At 37.2% G+C, this 20,962-nt stretch overlaps 1 protein-coding gene across 1 annotated transcript in view; it reads left to right on the top strand.

The window, feature by feature from the left end:
• The window catches only part of LOC6035291 (5-hydroxytryptamine receptor), a 160,053-nt gene that overhangs the window by 100,910 nt on the left and 38,181 nt on the right, over positions 1-20,962 (top strand). Inside the window, exons 6-10 of the mRNA XM_038264335.1 lie at positions 70-179; positions 264-453; positions 590-727; positions 9,972-10,160; positions 10,363-10,963. Coding sequence (XP_038120263.1) covers positions 70-179; positions 264-453; positions 590-727; positions 9,972-10,160; positions 10,363-10,926 — 1,191 coding nt within the window. The 3' untranslated portion in view covers positions 10,927-10,963. The remainder of the gene's footprint in view (positions 1-69; positions 180-263; positions 454-589; positions 728-9,971; positions 10,161-10,362; positions 10,964-20,962) is intronic.

The following is a 20,962-nucleotide window of genomic DNA, read 5'->3' as shown; positions in this document are numbered from 1 at the left end:
CCCAATTCACAAACTCTAACTTTCATGCTGGTAGCTTATGATCTCTCTGTCTCTATCGCCTACTCGCAGATAAGCCGAGGCTGGATTCTCGGTCCCGAACTTTGTGATATCTGGACGTCCTGTGACGTCCTCTGCTGTACAGCTTCCATTCTACATCTGGTGGCTATTGCCACCGACAGGCAAGTACTACTCATCCGTTTGATGAAACGTCCTTTCAAATTAATTACTCCTGCTGAAATACTGTTTTATCCCCTCTCACACAGGTACTGGGCGGTGACGAACATCGACTACATGCACTCGCGCACCAGCCGGCGGGTCTTCACGATGATCTTCCTGGTGTGGTTCGCGTCCGTCATCGTGTCCCTGGCGCCCCAGTTCGGCTGGAAGGACCCGGACTATCTACAACGAATCGAGCAGCAAAAGTGCATGGTCTCGCAGGACATCGCATATCAGGTGCAAAAAAACATCCATTTCTTACAGAACCCCTCGAACAGCTTCTAATTAAGCTAATTGCTTGGCAAGAGCCTAAACAGACAGCATTTTGGTTTTACACCCCCTTAAAGTGTTATCTTTTCTTGGAATCTTGCAGATCTTTGCCACGTGCTGTACCTTTTATGTTCCTCTGTTAGTGATACTGGTGCTGTACTGGAAGATTTACCAGACGGCCCGGCGGCGGATACACCGACGGAGACCCAAGGCCCCGCCGGCAGCGGGTAACAACAATCAGGTAAGGCTTAAAATCGACCCTGATTTAATTGAATACACAGTAAAAAAATAAGGGGAACCTTGTAACCAGCCATGTAAGCTATGCATTATACAAATTTTTCGATGATTAAAAAGCTTAAATCTGCTAAAAAATAAACTTTTTGACTGTGTGATTCATTCCTCACTGAGGCGAGGCTATAATCCTGCTTAAAAATAACCCTTTATTAAAAAGCTCGTAGACTCATCCTTATGAAAACCTTTTAAACAATAAGGGTAATTCTCCGCCAACTCACACGAAATCGGGAAAAGTTGCCCCGACCCCTCTTCGATTTGCGTGAAACTTTGTCCTAAGGGGTAACTTTTGTCCCTGATCACGAATCCGAGGTCCGTTTTTTGATATTTCGTGACGGAGGGGCGGTACGACCCCTTCCATTTTTGAACATGCGCAAAAAGAGGTGTTTTTCAATAATTTGCAGCCTGAAACGGTGATGAGATAGAAATTTGGTGTCAAAGGGACTTTTATGTAAAATAAGACGCCCGATATGATGGCGTACTCAAAATTTCGAAAAAAACGTATTTTTCATCGAAAAAAACACTAAAAAAGTTTTAAAAATTCTCCCATTTCCCGTTACTTGACTGTAAAAATTTTAGGAACATGTCATTTTAAGGGAAATTAAATGTACTTTTCGAATCTACATTGACCCAGAAGGGACATTTTTTCATTTAGAACAAAATTTTACATTTAAAAATTTCGTGTTTTTTCTTACTTTGCAGGGTTTTTTTAGAGTGTAACAATGTTCTACAAAGTTGTAGAGCAGACAATTACAAAAATTTTGATATACAGACATAAGGGGTTTGCTTATAAACATCACGAGCTATCGCGATTTTACGAAAACAAGTTTTGAAAAATGTTACTGTTTCGTCGTTCGTGTCTGTCGCGGGTGACTATGAACGGCCATGATCAACGACGACCAACATTTTCAAAACTTTTTTTTTCGTAATATCGCAATAACTCAAGATGTTTATAAGCAAACCCCTTATGTCTATAATTTTTTTTTGTTGTAATTGTCTGTTCTACAACTTTGTAGAACATTGTTACACTCTAAAAAATAACAGACACTCAAATAGTAGGCATTTCTTATCTAAAGAATGATTTCAAAGAAAAAACTCTTCAATAGTCAATGTTAACCATCGAAAAAAAAACTACTGTCAATTTTCGTAATAACAAATTCCTAAGAAATACTTCAAAAATGGAAGCTCTCATTGTTTTGATTCGGAGTAGAAACATAAACAATTAGTCTTTGAAATCTGAACAATACTTATGATTTCAATGATAGTTTTTTACACTCGATCTGGAAATGGCAAAAAGTTAATGACTGATTTTAAAATTATATTTTATTTTTAATCTAAGAGCGCTTAATGCATGATTGCTGTTATTATTCTTTCAAAAAATTTAGAAATATATCTGAGAATTCGTTAAAAATATGTTGCCACCGAGTCTCTTTTGTAATTTTGTAAATTTTAATGATGAATTTTTTAATCGATGTTAATTTATCTAGTTGAATTTCGATGTTAATTTATCTAGTTGAATTTTGTATGTTTTACGACTTATTTCATGCAAATAATTGAAGATAAAAATTCTTGAAATATATTTGCAATAACAAAGAATTTCTTGATTTTTTGTTTGTTTGCATTGTCCATATTTCGTTCATATTGATAAAACGTAAAAGGATTCATTCAGAACAAAAAACGATTGGATTTTTCAATGATATTTGAGCTATTCGATAATTGAAAATCATGGTTGGGTAATTCTCCGCCAACTCACACAGCAGTTGCCCCGACCCCTCTTCGATTTGCGTGAAACATTGTCCTAAGGGGTAACTTTTTTCCCTGATCACGAATCTGAGGTCCGTTTTTTGATATCTCGTGACGGATGGGCGGTACGACCCCCTTCCATTTTTGAACATGCGAAAAAAGAGGTGTTTTTCAAAAATTTGCAGCCTGAAATTATGATGATATAGATTTTTTTTTTTTTGGATTAAATATACTTTATTGAATCTTTCTTATAATAATTACATTTGGTTTACATAATAAGTGGTCAGCTGTGGCTCTTCAGCTTTAGTTTGCTTTTCGTGATTTAAACACTGTTCATTTTTATAACTTTAAAAGTATATGATTTATCATTTTTGTAACACTAGGTACAATGAGGAAAAAAAATGTTAAGAAAACATAACCTAACCTAAAACTAACTTAATCTTACCATAAACTAAACCAATCCTTGAATCAAGGGGTATTCAGATATAGCACATTTTTCCCTGAATTTCAAACATTTTTCTTGAATCTTCTGATCCAACATTTTAACTTCTGCTAATTCATGAACCTCACTTGATCTTGTCCAGCCAGGAACATTCAAAACCATTTTGAGTACCTTGTTTTGGACACGCTGGAGCTTCAATTTATGAGTTCTAGCGCAACACTCCCAAACAGGTACTGCATACTCAATAACGGGGTAAATTATTTGTTTGTAAACTGCTAGCTTATTTTTCAAAGATAGCTTTGATTTTCTGTTAATTAAAGGATACAAACACCTGATGAGAATGCTGCACTTGTTCAATATTTTATCTACATGCTGCCGAAACAATAGTTTCGAGTCAAGTATGAGACCTAAATAGACAACTTCCTTTGACCAGGGTATCGAAACATCATTCATTTTAATCAAAACATCATCCTTTGGGACAAATCTGGCCGATTTGGAAAGTGGAAAAATGATGGTTTGAGTTTTGGCTGCATTTATGCGAATTTTCCAGTCGCCAAAGTATTCGGAAAGAACGTCAAGACCCTTCTGAAGACGGCCAACTAAATATCTGGTTATTTTACCCTTATAAATAACGGCAGTGTCATCAGCAAAAAGTGACAACACACCATTACCAGGAAGAGTAGGCAAATCAGATGTAAAAATATTGTACAGAAGTGGGCCAAGAATACTTCCTTGGGAACCCCAGCATCAATGTTGAATAATCCAGAAGCAATCCCATTCAGAAAAACCTGAACGATCTCTCCGAAAGATAGTGCTGGATAATTTTGATAAGATACATTGGAAAACCGTATAAATACAGTTTATGTATCAAACCATCATGCCAAACATTGTCAAAAGCCTTCTCAACATCCAACAAAGCCATAGCAGTTGATTTAGACTCAAGCTTGTTCTGCTTGATGATTTTAGTTACTCGTAAGCTGATGAGCAGTATTATGTCCCTTTCGGAAGCCAAACTGCTCGTTCAAAATTATATTATTATCGTTGGTAAAATCCAAAAGCCTTGAATAGATGACCTTCTCAAAGAGTTTGGACAGACTACTCAAAAGACTAATGGGACGATAACTTGTTGGCGATGTTGGATCTTTTGAGGCTTCAAAATTGGTATGACTTTGCCCAGCTTCCAATTGGTGGGGAAGTAACCAAGTTGCAAACATTTATTGAAAATATTGGCTAGATGTTGAAAGAACTGATCACTCTGTTTTTTCAACACTAGATTAAAATGTTATCAAAGCCTGGAGCTTTCATATTTTTCATTTGTTTAACTGCAACTTTGACTTCCTCACCAGAAACATGGGAATCTGCAGGAAATTCAAAGGTAGAGTCATTGATTGTTGAAATACTATTGGCAACTGATGTTTCTTTACGGCTGGTCATGGAAGCGCCAAGATTATGTGAACTAACAAAATGAAGCCCAAGTGCATTTGCCTTTTCCTCGGATGTAATCAAAGGAGAATCCTCAACAATAAGAGGAGGAATAGGCTTTGGTTTGTTTTTAAGAACTTTTGAAAGTTTCCAAAATGGTTTTGAATAATTCCCAAGCTGGCTTACATGTTTTGAAAATTCTTGATTTCTGATATTGTCAAGTCGGTCTTGTATGATTTTGTTCAAATTGTTCACTGAAATCTTTTGTCATAGTCCCCAGTCCGTTGATATTGTCTCCTATAAACATTCCTAAGTCTAATCAAGTGTTTAGTATCTACGTCAATATCAGTTACCTTAAAATTAACAGGAACCTCCCGAACGTTGGCAGCCTCTGCTTGGTTGATAGCCTGCTGGATCACCTCCAGCGAACGATCAATATCAGCAGAAGTTTCCGGGTGTTGATCATAGTCGATGTTGCTGTCGACCACTTGCTGAAACTGCTGCCAGTCAACGTTGTGGTAATCTTTCCGGGTTGGTTGCCGCTGCGGAGTAACGGAAGCTCCAACCTCCACAACCACCGGATAGTGATCAGAACTCAACTCTTCAAACACCTCAGGATGAGCCACGTTCTCAGCCATATTGGTAATGAAGAAGTCGATGATTGAGTGATTCCCAGACCGAGCCACCCTCGTTGGACGATCCGGACTCACAACGTTGTAGTATCCGTTTTGCAGATCGTTGTGCAGAATCACTCCGTTCCGATTCCTCCTGCTGTTGCCCCAAACTTCATGCTTCGCGTTGAGGTCACCAGCGATGATGTACTTTGCGCTCCGCCGTGTCAGCTTCTGGATATCGCTCTTCAGTTTTGCTGCTGAACCATCTCTGGCATTCACCTGACGTGGGCAGTATGCAGCAATGAAGAGTACTGGGCCAACCGAAGTGGGAATTTCCACCCCAACGGCCTCGATGATGTCCAGCTTAAAGTGTGGCAGCCGGCGTGGCTTGAGATCACGATGAACAGCGACAAGCACTCCTCCTCCAGAGGTGGTCCTATCGAGCTGCGTCGCGATCTTGTAGTTTTGCAGATAAACTTTTTCACCGGGCTTCAGATGAGTTTCCGTGATGGCAGCTACGTCGATCTCCTTCTCGCGAAGAAAATCCACCAGCTCTAAGTTCTTCCTCCTAATGGAGCAAGCGTTCCAATTCAGCAGCTTGAGGGACCTACGATCCATACTGGATGACGAACGAGGTCAGCACTTCAATCTGCTGGGTCTTGGTTTTGCATCCACGCAGTGCAGCGGACATCTGTTTGAAAATATTGAGGAGTTCGGTTGAGGTGTAAAGATCATTACCATTTTCCTCAACTGCTGGTTCTTGGGTTGGTCTTGGCTCCTGGCTGAAGCCCGGTGGTGGCGGTCTCGGCTCCTGGCTGGAACCCGGCCGTGGATGATTCATCTCAGCTCTCTTCCTGGGATCCAACGGCAACGGTGCCAAGTTCGGGACCTGGCGTCGCGGTTGAAGAGGTGGAAAATTTTGCTCCACCAGGGCTGGAGGAGTTCTACGACGCTGAGGCTGATTCTTCGTCGATGCTTGCTGCCGAATTTTCACGAACTCAGCTCTCTTGGGGCACTTTCGGTCGGTTGACGAGTGCTCACCGTTGCAGTTGAGGCACTTCACCAGCGAATCTTGGATGCACTGGGATGTGATGTGCGCATCGGTACCACATTTGGCGCAACGACGCTTCAGGTGGCAGTTCTTACCTCCGTGCCCGAAACCCAGGCAGTTGAAGCATTGTGTGACGTCACGATGCACTGGTCGGTATCGCTCCCACGACACGATAATGTTGAAAACCGCTCGAATTGCCTTCAGCTCAGGAAGCGTCGTCGATCCCTTAGCCAAATGCAGCAGGTAGAGCTGGTCACGGTACTTGATGTCTTTGTTGCGTCGGCTCATTTTGTGCACGGCCAACACATCCAGTTTCAAAACTTTTAGCTCGGCAGCTAATTCCTCCACTGGCATGTCGTACAGACCTCTGACGACGATTTTGTACGGCTTATCCATGACGACATCATGGGTAAAGTACTCCGCCTCGTTTTCGGTCAAGTAATCCTTGACCAGTTGATAGTGCTGCCTGGATTGCACCAGCACCTTAAATCCGTCCTGACACAGACGAATGTTGCCTAGGACTTTCCCAGACTTGATGAGTTCAACCAGCCCCGCTCGAAAGTCGATCGTTGCTGCTGATTGCCGCACATAAAAAGGAGGCAGTTTCTCCTTTCGCTGTTTCACTTCATTCTCCTTTGCTTCCGCTACCTGGTCCTCGTCAGGCAGTCCAGCGAACTTGTTGTTCTTCAATAGCTGCTCCTCGTGCGACGAAGAGTTCTCCTCCTCCTCATCCATCGGTACAGTACCGTCGCTCTTTTTCGTCTTTTTGCTGTTCGATGTCACTTCCAAAACACCTTCCTTTTGGAAATCCCCGGTTTTTGGCCATCAGTTGAGGCCTCAACCTTCCTTTTGGAAATTCCCACTTTTTTGCCTGCTTGAGCCGCAGGTAGGGCAATATTGCCGGCGTTTTGCGCCGGGACGCGACGAGTCATGTTGATTCAGACAACCTTCACCAACGAATGCTCGGATAACAATGATGATGATATAGAAATTTGGTGTCAAGGGGACTTTTATGTAAAATTAGACGCCCGATTTGATGGCGTACTCAGAATTCCGAAAAACGTAGTTTTCATCAAAAAAAACTCTAAACAATTTAAATTTAATGTACTTTTCGAATCTACATTGACCCAGAAGGGTCATTTTTCATTAAGAACAAAATTTTCATTTTAAAATTTCATGTTTTTTTCTAACTTTTCAGGGTTGTTTTTTAGAGTGTAACAAACTTGCCTACAAAGTTGTAGAGCAGACAATTACAAAATATATATATACAGCAATTCCCCACGAAAACAGCATGGAAAAAAACAAAAGTGCTCGGATCGGGCTCAAAATGTTTGTGGGAGTTCCCTAGCCGAAATAATTAGACCCGTATTTTTTTGTTTGGCCATTAGGGTGACCTACGCCGTGTTAGGGTGGTCTGAAAAATTGCCATTTTCGTCGATTTTCGCAAAAACCACTTTTTTCGAAATATCGCTCGCCATTTCAAGCGATTTCAATTGTCTTATACGCAAATGAAGGTGATAAGTTGGCCTTTCAAGAAAAATAAATAAGAAGTTTCAAAAATCTAGCCTAACATATGAAAAGGGCGTATGCAACTTTAAAATGCCGTTTTGACGGTGTCTGGACCAAAGAGCCTATGTCTGGAAATAATTTTATCGGATTCCCCGGATATTTTTACATAATATACTAAAAAATGGGAGGAGTTCATAAACAGGATTCCGAGATATGATTTTTTGAAAATAAAATCCGTGTTTTCTGACGCGCCGCGCGCAAAAACCGGAGAATGACGAAATTGGCAAAAAATCATTTTTTTTCACAAAAACTGCGATAACTTAAAAATTTCAGCGATGGTCTATACATGTCTGGGTACCAAAAGTTGCGTCTTTTAATTACGAAAATTTTGGTACCCAGACATCTATAGGTCATCGCTGAAATTTTAAAGTTATCGCAGTTTTTGTGAAAAAAGTTGATTTTTTGCCAATTTCGTCATTCTCCGGTTTTTGCGCGCGGCGCGTCAAAAAACACGGATTTTATTTTCAAAAAAACATATCTCGGAATCCTGTTAATGAATCCCGATAAAAATATTTCCAGACATAGACATTTTATAGTTTCATACGCCCTTTTCATATGTTAGGCTAGATTTTTGAAACTTCTTATTATTTTTCTTTGAAAGGCCAAATTATCACCTTTCATTTGCGTATAAGACAATTGAAATCGGTTAAAATGGCGAGGAGTTATGATTTTTCCAAAAATGTGGTTTTTGCGAAAATCGACGAAAATGGCCATTTTTCAGACCACCCTAACACGGCGTAGGTCACCCTAATGGCCAAACTAAAAAAATACGGGTCTAATTATTTCGGCCAGGGAACCACCAGAAAAATTTTGAGCCCGATCCGAGCACTTTTGTTTTTTTCCATGCTGTTTTCGTGGGGAATTGCTGTATATATATATATGTATATATAGACATATTTAAGGGGTTTGCTTATAAACATCACGATTTATCGCCATTTTACGAAAAAAAAGTTTTGAAAAAGTTTCGTCGTCCGTGTCTGTCGCGGGTGACCATGAATGGCCATGATCAACGACGACCAACTTATTCAAAACTTTTTTTTTCGTAAAATCGCAATAACTTGTGAGATTTATTAAATATAAAATTTTTGTAATTGTCTGCTCTACAACTTTGTAGAACATTGTTACACTCTAAAAAATAATCCTGCAAAGTTAGAAAAAACACGACATTTTAAAATGAAAAATTTTGTTCTAAATGAAAAAATTACCCTTCTGGGACAATGTAGATTCGAAAAGTACATTAAATTTCCCATAAAATGACATGTTCCAAAAAATTTTACAGTTGAGTAACGGAAAATGGGAGAATTTTTAAAACTTTTTTAGTGTTTTTTCGATGAAAAATTTGTTTTTTCGGAATTCTGAGTACGCCATCAAATCGGGCGTCTTATTTTACATAAAAGTTCCCTTTTACACCAAATTTCTATCTCATCACCGTTTCAGGCTGCAAATTATTGAAAAACACCTCTTTTTTCGCATGTTTAAAAATGGAAGGGGTCGTACCACCCCTCCGACACGAGATATCAAAAAACGGACCACGGATTCGTGATCAAGGACAAAAGTTACCCTTTAGGACAAAATTTCACGCGAATCGGAGAAGGGTCGGGGCAACTTTTCTCGATTTCGTGTGAGTTGGTAGAGAATTATCCAGCTACATGTCATTTTAAGGAAAATTTTACGCACGTTTCGAATCTACAATAACCCTGCAAGGAATTTTTGGTTTCATTTTGACTAAAATATCTATTTTTTTTTATTTCTAGTATTTTTCTAATTTTGAAGGGTTATTTTTTAGAGTGCAACAATGCTCTACAAAGATGTAGAGCAGACAATAACCAAAAATTTGTACTATGCGATTCAACCTGGCGACCTTTGGATTGCGAGTCCAAGCGCACTAAATTACAATTTGCATGGTCACCGTTACAATCTGATAGCTTCCAGACAAATAATTGATAACGGATAACCAAATCATCGCTATCCTACCCCTCTTGTCGACCTCGTTTACAGAAAGGTGAATCATTTTTATCAGCGAAATTATAACATCCTAATGGAACTGATTGCGAATTATTTGCACCGAGAATTCGCAAGTTGAAGCAATTTTTTCGTGCACCGAACGTTGTAATTTAGAGCAAAGCTTCGCGGTGTAATTCCAGAGGACACTTGATCCGTGGGATGGCCTGCCATCAATCCAGAGAGCAAACTACCAGTTTGTCAACCCTAAATCCCTAAATATTAACAATATAGTTAAGGTTCAAGTTTAACGGGCTACTCTGCAGCACTTGGATAAAAAGTGCCGTGAGTCTGTCTATTATGTTTATTTTGGTAAACTCCAACGCCCTTTTCTTCCCATCTCCGCCTGCAGGAAGAAACGCCCAAGCAAACCAAGTCCAGGATACGCTTCCGGCTGAAGAAGAAGTTTGCCAACCCGGCCAAATCGGCCGCATCGTCACTCGGCCTGGTGGAGGGCAACTCCACCAACACGGTCAACACCGTCGAGGACACCGAGGGCAGCTCGGCGGCCGAGCGGAGGACGGCCAGCGGCGTCGAGGAGGTAAGAGTTGGTTTTTGCAATGTTATAAGTTTTCTTGATAAATTTCGGAAAGTTTCCGTGAGGTGTTTGTCTTAGGCTCGAGGGGAAAAAAAAGTTGGATTCAAAAAATTGAAATCTACGTTAGAGTTATCAATTTCCGTGATTTCGTAATTATATTTGTAGGTCTTGTCTGTAATGATGTTTTCTTTCATCCCCCCGTCAGACCCCCATATCGGCCGCCCCCAACAGCCAGCAAATTCCGACCGTGTCCCACGAGGTGGCCACCAGGACGCTGTCGGAACCCCTGGAAACAAACAACAACAGCAACCATCAACCACCGGTGGTACGACCTACCGCCTCCGGCCAGTTGGCACCCCCCGGCGGAACCCACCACAACTCGCCGGTCCTGTTGGGCAGCAACGCGGCCTCGCACACCGGTTCGACGCTGAACATTGCCAGCACGCCGAATCCGCACGCCCAGGTCTCCAAGCGAAAGGAAACGCTGGAAGCGAAGCGCGAACGCAAGGCGGCCAAAACCCTGGCCATCATCACGGGGGCGTTCGTCGTCTGTTGGTTGCCCTTTTTCCTGATGGCCCTTCTGTTGCCCCTCTGCGAGTCCTGCTACATGAACGACACCATCGCGTCGCTGTTTCTGTGGCTGGGTTACTTCAACTCCACGCTCAACCCCGTCATCTACACCATCTTCAGTCCCGAGTTCCGGCAGGCGTTCAAGCGGATACTGTTCGGGACCCATCGGAGCTCCAAATACCGGCGCGGAAAGCTGTAACGACGGGGGGCAAGCAACCGTACTAGCCAGTAATCAGGTAAGTTAAACTCTCATAGTTTCATGGTCGCCTCTTGGAAATTGTCCTACTGAGCAATTCTTTAGGAAATTGGCCGATTTTGACCAATATTTAGTTTTTTGATTTTTTAAATTATTGTTTTTTTTATATATTTTAGAGGACAAAATCCCGCCTCTTTTAAGCCATTCAGAACTTTGAACCAATATTTTGCACATGAGTTAGTTTTTTTAGAATTGTGGTTTTTGTAAAAAAATATTAAACTTGTACTCTAAATTTGTTGACCTCATTTTTTATGTCAATCGAATTTGCAATCGAAAAGTACTTTACAAATGTTTTATTACGTGCATTATTTTCACAACAAAGAAATGAAAAGAATGTTAACCATCGATAAAAACTACTTTAAATTTTCGTAATAACCGAAACTTATCAACAAATTTCAATTGCTTCAAAAATGGAAGCACCTATTGTTTTGATTCAGAGTAGAAAGATATTTAAACAATTAGTCTTTGAAAGCTTAACAATACTTATCATTTCAATGTTAATTTCTCAAATTGGCAAACGTATGACTTTTGATATTTGACCTAGAATTGGCAAAAAGTTAAAGATAACTGATTTTAAAGTATTATTTTATTTTTCTTGAGTTACCACCCTGTGGAATATTCGAAAAAAACTTTTGCATCCTAAAATGGTTATTATATTGAAATTTTGTGTCAAATTGGATGGCGTTTTCAGAATTCCGAATAAACATATTTTTTATCGAAAAATATACAGAAAAAGTTTAAAAAATTCTATCAATTATTGTTAGTAGCAGGTATCCACATTTTTTTTAGAATTGTGCTTTTTGTAAAAAAAATAATCTTGTACTCTGAATTTATTGACCTATTTTTATGTCAATCGAATTTGCAATCAAAAAGTACTTTACAAACATTCGAGAAATTTTTACGTAATATTGAATGTTTGGCAGCATATTGGTCCAATCTTCAAAGTTTCTTTGAAGAAATTCTAGGAATTTTTCTGAACTTTCCAGAAAAAAATATTTTTAGGAATGGACAATTATGGAAACTGTTTTAAAAAGTCAAAAACCAAAATTTATCGAACAAAATTTAACTTTGAATGGCTATATTTTGAAAACGGTGCACTTATTCACTTTTCGATTGCCAATTCGATTTTAAATTAAAGAGGAAGTCAAAAAAAAATTAAGAACAATATTTATTTTTTTTCAAAAATCACTATTTAAAAAAAACTTAAATTGTAGGCATAATTTTGGTCCAAACTTCTCAATGGCTCTAAATATGCAGGGTTTCGACCCCTAAAACAAATTTAAAAAAATCAAAAATTGATAAAATACTGAATTTGGACGCTGGCAGGTTATTAATAATTACTTTGATTTTAAGCTGGTAATTAGCTAATTCATGAATAATTTCTTAATAAATCATGGTTATCAGACTAATTTAAAGTAATTAATTGGCAATTCAATTAAATTTTGAGTAATTAAAGTTTTTTTAATAGTACTTTTTCGACGAATCTTTTTTAATTTTTATATATAATCTATGATAACAGTATTTTTTTGTTTTTCAAATAAGAGTGTCACAAAAAGATGAAAAAAAGACAAAGATAAAAAAAAGACAGGTTCCTCTTGTAGAACGCCTTATTCAGCTTTGCTCTCATTTAAAACTTCTCGAAAAAAAAATATAATGTTGTTTAGCGATTAACTAAATTAACAAAAGGCAGCGCCATGATATATTACCCAGTTAAAAATCTATTAAGTTTTATTAAATAATTTTAAAATTATGAAACTTTTTGCAAGAATTACATTAGAATTGGTTATATTTTTTTTTTGCTTTCCCTTCTAATAGGTAGTCAAAAAAAAATAATTTTATGTGGATCGAACATTTAAAACCAAAATGTACTTAATTATCATTGATAAAAACAAAGTTTTCAAGTGGTAGAAATTTCCCCATCACCACAAGTTTCAGCGCCTTCTAGTGAGGGAAAATTTTGACGTTGATCGCCTATAGCTCGGAAACAATTTTCAATATGTAAACTTTTTTTTGTGATACATTCTGCTATATTCAATAAAAATTCTATGTGAAATTCACAATATTCAGATTGGTAAAAAAACAAGCATAACTTAAGACTATGATAATACAAATACTGTTTTATTTTATTAGTTTTATTAAATACACAAATACCGTCAGCCCTTTGCTTGATATTGAGTGTTTTTATTTTATTGTTTTAAGTTTTATTTTGAAAAGAGCTCTCGAATGAGTTATTTATAAATAACTTAGTTTAGAACCGTAGACAAAAATACTTAAATTTATTTAATTTTAAATTATATATTTTTTTATCATAGTGAAAAGTAATTAAGTAATCTATGTAATTAATCATTTTGGATAAGTAATTTGAGTATTAATTGGCAGATTGGCAAGTTATAAACGCTTCTGGAAACCCTTGTTTTTATTTTTTTAAAAAAAAGTTAATTTAAAAAATCACCTTTTTCCCGTGTACCTATTTTTTTTTTTTTTTTCAATATACCTCATGAATGTCTACAGCATTGCCTAAGACACTTTAATCTTAATCAATATGGCGCCAGTTTGACCATTTAGCCTTCTCGTTTCACCTTAAAAAGCAGAAACATATTTTTTTATGTTTTTGTTATCAAAGTAATATGAGAGACATGTTGAAAATAGAACTGTATATTTTGTTAGGTTTCATAAAATCTTTCATGATAACGGATTTATTCAATCATGATAATTTTTGCTCAAGCTTGTTAACACATTTTTTTCTAAGTCTGCAGTATTCGATTTCAGTGTAGTAAAATAGCAAAAATGCAAAATGCACTTCCTTCAAGCCACCAAGGCCTGTGTGCTATCATAAAAACGCTTCTTTGTGATTTTACTGAAACATTCCACTTCGGTCAATTAACAAGGTACAGCCACCACCCCGGCATGTGAGTTAGCTTTATCAATTTACTTCAATGTACCAGCCCCCGGGACATCGAGCAAAAAAAAAAAAAGTTTCCCCAACATGCCGTGGGCATTTGTGGGCGGAATCGGTGCTAATAGCCTACCAGCTCTCCCCCAAACTCCTCCCGGCCCATTCCCAGCTTCCAGCTCTTCCTGTCCCCCTTCCTCAAACAAAACTGTCGGATTTACGTCAGACATAAAGGCCTTTTTGAGTGGTTACATCTTTCGAGCTGGGATTGGGGAGACCTGCCCAAACCATAAATTGGACCTTTTTACGAGCTGTATGTTAAAGTTGGAATTACAGCGTGAACCCCCACCAGCCGCACGCTTAAAAACCATGCAACAGCAGTCAAATATGCTAATTTGGGCGTATTACTGTTTCGAGATGAGGCGATTAAATATTGAAGCTGGCCAGATGATTGTGCACGAATGTGGAGTGTGAGCTGGGGAGAGCGAAAAGCTACAACTTCTTGGGCTTGTTTATCCGAGGTTGGGAAGGATCCACCCTCGTCACGATTACTTTCTCGGAGCCAAGCGATAAACTCTTTGAAGATTTCGTATAATTAAAGAAAACCACTCCGTTTCGGAAGCTTGGGGCGAAGGGTGTCGAGGAGAAGGGCTATAAATAAAAACAAAACTCTCGACCCTCATAAATTAATTACTCCTTTCATTGGACGCAAGGAACAAAAGATAACGGAGAGCTGAGCAGAAAGCAAAACATTCGAAGATGGAATAGTTGTAGACCGGCAGGGATGGGAGAAAAAGTATAAATGTTAGAGAAAAAAAATGCAATTTTTCAATTCCATATCAAATTGTCTTGCTAAACTATCGGCATTTTTTAAAGAATTTTGTCCAAGACTATATTTAGGCCATGAAATGTGGCTTATGTTTACATCACACATCAAAACTTTCATAAAAAGGTTAACAATAGAAAGTTGTTATTACCATATTTTTTCGAAAACAATCAAAAATTCAAAATATGCAATGAGTATAAACGAAATTTTGTTTCCTTTTTCACAATTAAAGAGTTTTGAGTACTAAAATTTTCACAAGTTCCGTATTTTTTCGAAAGTACCCAAAATTTAATCATTTGCTATATGGGTATCAAACGAAGCAAAATTTGGCATGCTTTTTTTATTTGCTGTTTTTTTTTTTTTTTTTATTTGGATAATTTGCCCGGTTTCTGATATTATTTTTTTCAAATTAGACCGTTGCAAATATTTTTCAAATTTTATGCCCCCCAACCCCCTCCCCCCTAAAAACTGGTCTGAAAAATCAGGGGGCATAAAAAATTTTTCCAAAAAACTTCAAAATTTCCATGAAAATAGAAGTCTAATCAACTGAAAACAATCTAAAATGCATTTTTTATCATATTTAGCATGTTTGGTCTTATTTAAAAACGTTTTGAATTTTTAATGAAATTCCAATGAACAGCAAAGAGCTTATGGGATTTTGGCTATATGGGAGACATTGGCTATAATCGAATGAAACATCATCCAAACATTGAAAAATTACAGTGTTTTAGAATAGGAATGATGTCAGTAATCGATTGCAAATATAATTACATGAAAATTTTCACAGAAATGCGTATTTTTCCTGTATTTTGAAAATGCATTTTCCTTAAAAAATCACAAATTATTGTTGTTACCCATCTAATCAAATGATCGAAAAAAATTCATACATTCGAAATGTAATTACATACATTTGAAAAAAAACAAAATTTTCACAAAACTACGTATTTTTGAAAAAATACTCAAAATATCATTATTTTACAATATGGGTATCAAATAATCGGAAATTTTCCATAAATTTCGATTATTATAATATTTTTTGCGAAATACTTTTTTTACCCAAAAGTACGTATTTTCAAAAAATAAACTCAAAATGTAAGTATTTGACAATATAGGGGAACTATACCCTTTTTCAGCCTATTTCTATTATCGGCCTATCAGCACTTTGATCATGAATTACAGCTTTCATAAAGTGTTTTTGGCTATTCCAAGCTAATAAATAGCTCAAATAAAAGTGAGCAAGCAACTCTTCATTGTTGATACATCTGAAAATGTTGATTTAATAGCGGAAAACGGCAAATGTGATGAGAATTGGTCGAACGGCTTAGAGTGATTAGAATGGGTATATTTCCCCTAGGTATCAAATAACAACATATTTGTGTCTTTTTGTTTTTTTTTAAATAGATATAACATAAATTTTAATCTTTCACTCATTTTTCAGAAGATAACGTCCTTTTGAAAACATGCTCCAAATTTATGTTTTTTTAATAATTGGATATTTACGTTAAAAACTGAAATTTGTAATATTATTTTGAAATACGAAGTTTTGGAAAAAATTTGAGTGTTTTCAAAAAAATGTGTTGTTTCTTTTGCAATGTAAGAAAAAAATATCGATAATTTAATACCCATATTGCGCAAAACTAAAAAAAAAAAAAAAAAAAAAAAAAAAAAAAAAAAAAAAATATTCGCATTATTGTGACTTGTCACACTGGCTTGGGAAATTTAAAAATTCCTCAAAAAAGATCGAAGTGAGCCTAGGTATATCGCATGTTTTTCAACTGTCATTCGCAATTTTGAAGTGCGAAAGTTCAATGTGGGGGAAACTGCGACTGGGGATGTAAATAACAACGAACCGTTGCCTAGATTTTTGAATTTTTGCTGTCAAAAGTGCGGGCCAAATCCAAGTTACAGTGCAAGGATCAAAATTATAAAAAAAAAACTTGACTTTTAGTATTTTTATCCGAAAATACATAATTTTTGAAAAATTTTGAGCATTTCACAAAAAATAATATAACTATAGAAATTTATGAAAAAATTCCGATCGTTTGATACCCATATTGTAAAATTAATTATTTTTAGTATTTTTTTCAAAAATACGTAGTTTTGTGCAATTATTGAGTTTTTTAAATCATGTTTTATTCCTTTGAATGTTGTAAAAATTTCCGATTGTTTAATACCCATATTGTAAAATACTGATATTTTGAGTATTTTTTTCAAAATACGTAGTTTTGTGAAAATTTTAAGCAATTTCAAAAAAATGTTATTCCAAGAAAACAAATGTTTAGTATTTTTCGAGTAACATTGCATTTTCAAAATAAGGGACCATCCATAAACCACGTGGACACTTTTTTGAGAATCTGTTACCCCCCCCCCCCCCTCGTGGACAATTGTCCATACAAAAAAAAACTTGTTTGTATGGATCGTGGACAATCGCCATACCCCCCTAAAGTGTCCACGTGGTTTATGGATGGTCCCTAAGGAAAAATACGAATTTTTGAGAAAAAAATTAATGTAATTAAAATTTTAATGAATAGCTGAAACCATCCCGATTCCATTTTTTTTTTTTTTTTGATTTTTTGATGATTATTCATAGGATTATAGCCAATGTCTCCCATATAGCCAAAATACCATAAGATCTGTGCTTCAGTTAAGTACTGGACCGTGCTTAATCGAGGCAGCTGCACGAATCATAACCGGGGCAGTGCAAAACCGAGGCGTACAAAACCGGGGTATGACTGTAATCAGAAAATATCTTAATTTATTTAGGTTTTATGGTAGCATCTTGATTGTTTACTGGTTTTATTCCGGCATTCTCAGCAACCAATAAGCATGGGCTGATTACAATGTTCTATGAAGGTTTTATGCCTAGGATGGCTTTCAAAAAGGTTTTATGAAAGGTTTAAGAAAGTCTTGAAAACGCGATGATAATGCCATGACAAACGGTTTTATCGCATGCTTATTTAATTTTATTTTCGTCACATCTTGTCACACCTTCGGTAACCCCCCCCCCCCTCCCCCCCTAAGAGCGTACGTACTTTATGGATGACGCCCAATTGCAAGAGAATGATCTCAAATTATTTAAGTTACCTTCAATACCTTTTATAAAATCATCGCCATTTTTGGAAATCATCTCCATTTTATCATCAGGCAAGACGAAGACATATTTTTGCCAGAATTAAACCGTTCAAAACGTTTAAGGTGAAGCCGTTGATCATTTTCGGAGATAATTGATCATCACTCTAAAATATTCTGTACAAAATTAAATTTAACGAATTTCTGCACCAAAATGAATCAGCACGCGCCGGTTGTTGCCTTCTTGAAGCCACTGAAGGAATTTCTGATCTAAATCAAATGTGTCTCAAAATTTATATAATTGTGTGGAACAATCATTGACGTCCTAATTGGCAATCATTGATAAATGACGATTTCCATAACTTCGCAAGGAATGGGATAATCGTCACCAAAAGAAATCAGCATGTGTAATTGTGTAGGGCACTATTCTAAACAAATTGTAGAAGGAATTTATATCTTTCAACGAAAAATCATGGCAATGATGGAAGTCTTCACGTTTTAAAGACATGTGAAATGTCATTTTTCCATGACTCCTTATTAGGTTTTAACAAAGGTTTTATTAAGGCTTTGAAGAGGATGTTGAGATTCAGTTGTAAAGCCTTAAAAGCCTATGAAAGTTTTATAAATTGACCGCAACGCAACAATCTTTTGCGGAGGTCCTTTTGGGTTTTAAGAGGGGTAATTCTCCGCCAACTCACATAGCAGTTGCCCCGACCCTTCTTCGATTTGCGTGAAACTTTGTCCTAAGGGGTAACTTTTGTCCCTGATCACGAATCCGAGTTTTTTGATATCTCGTGACGGAGGGGCGGTACGACCCCTTCCATTTTTGAACATGTGAAAAAAGAGGTGTTTTTCAATAATTTGCAGCCTGAAACGGTGATGAGATAGAAATTTGGTGTCAAAGGGACTTTTGTGTAAAATTAGACGCCCGATTTGATGGCGTACTCAGAATTTCGAAAAAACGTATTTTTCATCGAAAAAAACACCAAAAAAGTTTTAAAAATTCAACCATTTTCCGATACTCAACTGTAAAATTTTTTGGAACATGTCATTTTATGGGAAGTTTAATGTACTTTTCGAATCCACATTGACCCAGAAGGGTCATTTTTTCATTTAGAATAAAATTTTTCATTTTAAAATTTCGTGTTTTTTTCTAACTTTGCAGGGTTATTTTTTAGAGTGTAACAATGTTCTACAAAGTTGTAGAGCAGACAATTACAAAAATTTTGATATACAGACATAAGGGGTTTGCTTATAAACATCACGAGTTATCGCGATTTTACGAAAAAAAGTTTTGAAGTTTGAAGTTTTTCTTTGAACTGAATATCATAAAACATGATTTTAAATGTGAAGTTTTTACCAGCACTGTGTGAACTAGCTTCCAAGAATTTCCCACAAAACGAAGGACATCCACCCAAATCCGATAGCGTCTTTTCTCGCGTCCCCTCGTGGCGGCCATATGGTTGGCCTGAAAACGGAACGGAGTGCCCGAAAGGGTTGGCCCGAGATAAGAAACTGACCCCGCTTCCGAAAATCCCGAACAAGAGAGTTTGTGGTGGGGGGAAGCTGTCTCGAAAAGGTCGTTAACATTTCGGAGAGTGAATTTTCCCTCGTTCGAAAGTTGATGGCACGTAACGAACTTATCCCCGTAATTAAAAGAGGTCCCACTGTCCTATGCTAAATTGAGTTAAAAATCTAAACTTGGCAATTGGTTCAAGAGGACAGGTTTCAATTGAGGTGAGCACACTTTCTAGCTTACCAACGTTTCAGTATGCTAGTTATAAAAAAAGGAAACAGCTCTTTCGAAAAAAAAATGGTTCCGGCAATGAGACCCTGAAAGCTGTTTATACTTTCCAGCTCTATTCCAGGCCCATTCCACCGCATCCGTCGATGCCAGTGACAGTCCCATTCAGCCGATATCTAATCTGGCACTATCTGGTCCTCATAGTCGTTATCGTCGGATGACATCCCAGCATAGAAGCGAAGAAGACGCCCCGAGAAAGGATATTACGAAGGATGTGGATGAACCCCGAAGAGAAAAAAAAATACGATTCTGGTCCTAGAAGCGAAGGAAGCAAAGACTGCCAAATTTGTTTCGATACGCTCCGATGGCAACGTCCCAGCCAAACATCCGATCCGAACACTTCGTGTTCTCGCAGGAAAGTTTTTTTTTTTTTGCTCTAATGTACAGTTAAAAAGTTGTATGCATTTCGAGTATAGTGGTTTTTTGCCAAAATAAAAACCAATAATAAAATATATTATTCGAACCATACTTTGAAGATAAATCTGACCAAAAATTATTTAAACTTAACTGCAAGATTTTTCCAACAGTGCCACCCTCTCGCCGTGTAAGAAAAACATCCCCACACATTCGAACGTTGGAATTGCCATAGCAAATGATTATCTTCTTGTCGAAAGTTTCCCACCCGAGAGTACCAGCCAGCAAAGGAGGAAAATATATGCGCTATGATCAATATTTGGCCGGGTCCATTGATGAAAAATTTATGTTTGCTTATATTTCGGAGGGGAGGAAAAGCAAACGTGAATCAAGATTTCCTTCAGCGCCAGAAGCGGACCGGAGTTTTCTGACTGGGACAGGAGCGGAATAGATTTGGCTCTGCCGGTGATGCGAACGGGGAGCTTTTCGGCTGGGAAATCCAACTTTTCGCTAAGAGGATTTCTGTATTTTTAACTGAGGGATTATGTTAAGTTTATTTCGTTCAGTGTTGGGCTTACTGATTAATGTATTTTTTTTTTCTGGTACCGTCATCTGGGCCGAATCAGGACACATGTTTGAGACTTGCTACTGCACAATATTCCGCTATTTTTTATAATTTTCGGATAGAAGAGGCACAGCGCAATCAAAATAGTACATTGTTTTCCGAATGAGCAATTCTCTGAGATTTCTGAGATGTCAATAGAATTTTTCATACAAATTTGACAGTACACAGAAAAAAAATCATGGTAATATTACATCTGGGAAGGGGTATATCTTTTATGTCAGAAAAAAGGTGTAATCTTACTTCCGGAAATGTGTAATTTTACCTCTACGAAATTCCCAAAAAAAAGTGTCCACGTGGTTTATGGATGGTCCCTAACCGAGTTATGATTTTTTGGATCAATACTGATTTTTTTAAATCGAAATATTGTGGATTTAGCTCGTAGCTGGATTTTCTGGCATCTACTCACGG

The sequence above is a fragment of the Culex quinquefasciatus genome, chromosome 3, assembly GCF_015732765.1.
Source record: "Culex quinquefasciatus strain JHB chromosome 3, VPISU_Cqui_1.0_pri_paternal, whole genome shotgun sequence".
NCBI classification, from domain to species: Eukaryota; Metazoa; Arthropoda; class Insecta; order Diptera; family Culicidae; genus Culex; species Culex quinquefasciatus.
Note: the sequence above shows the minus strand (reverse complement) of the source record. Positions and strands in the feature narration are given on the sequence as shown.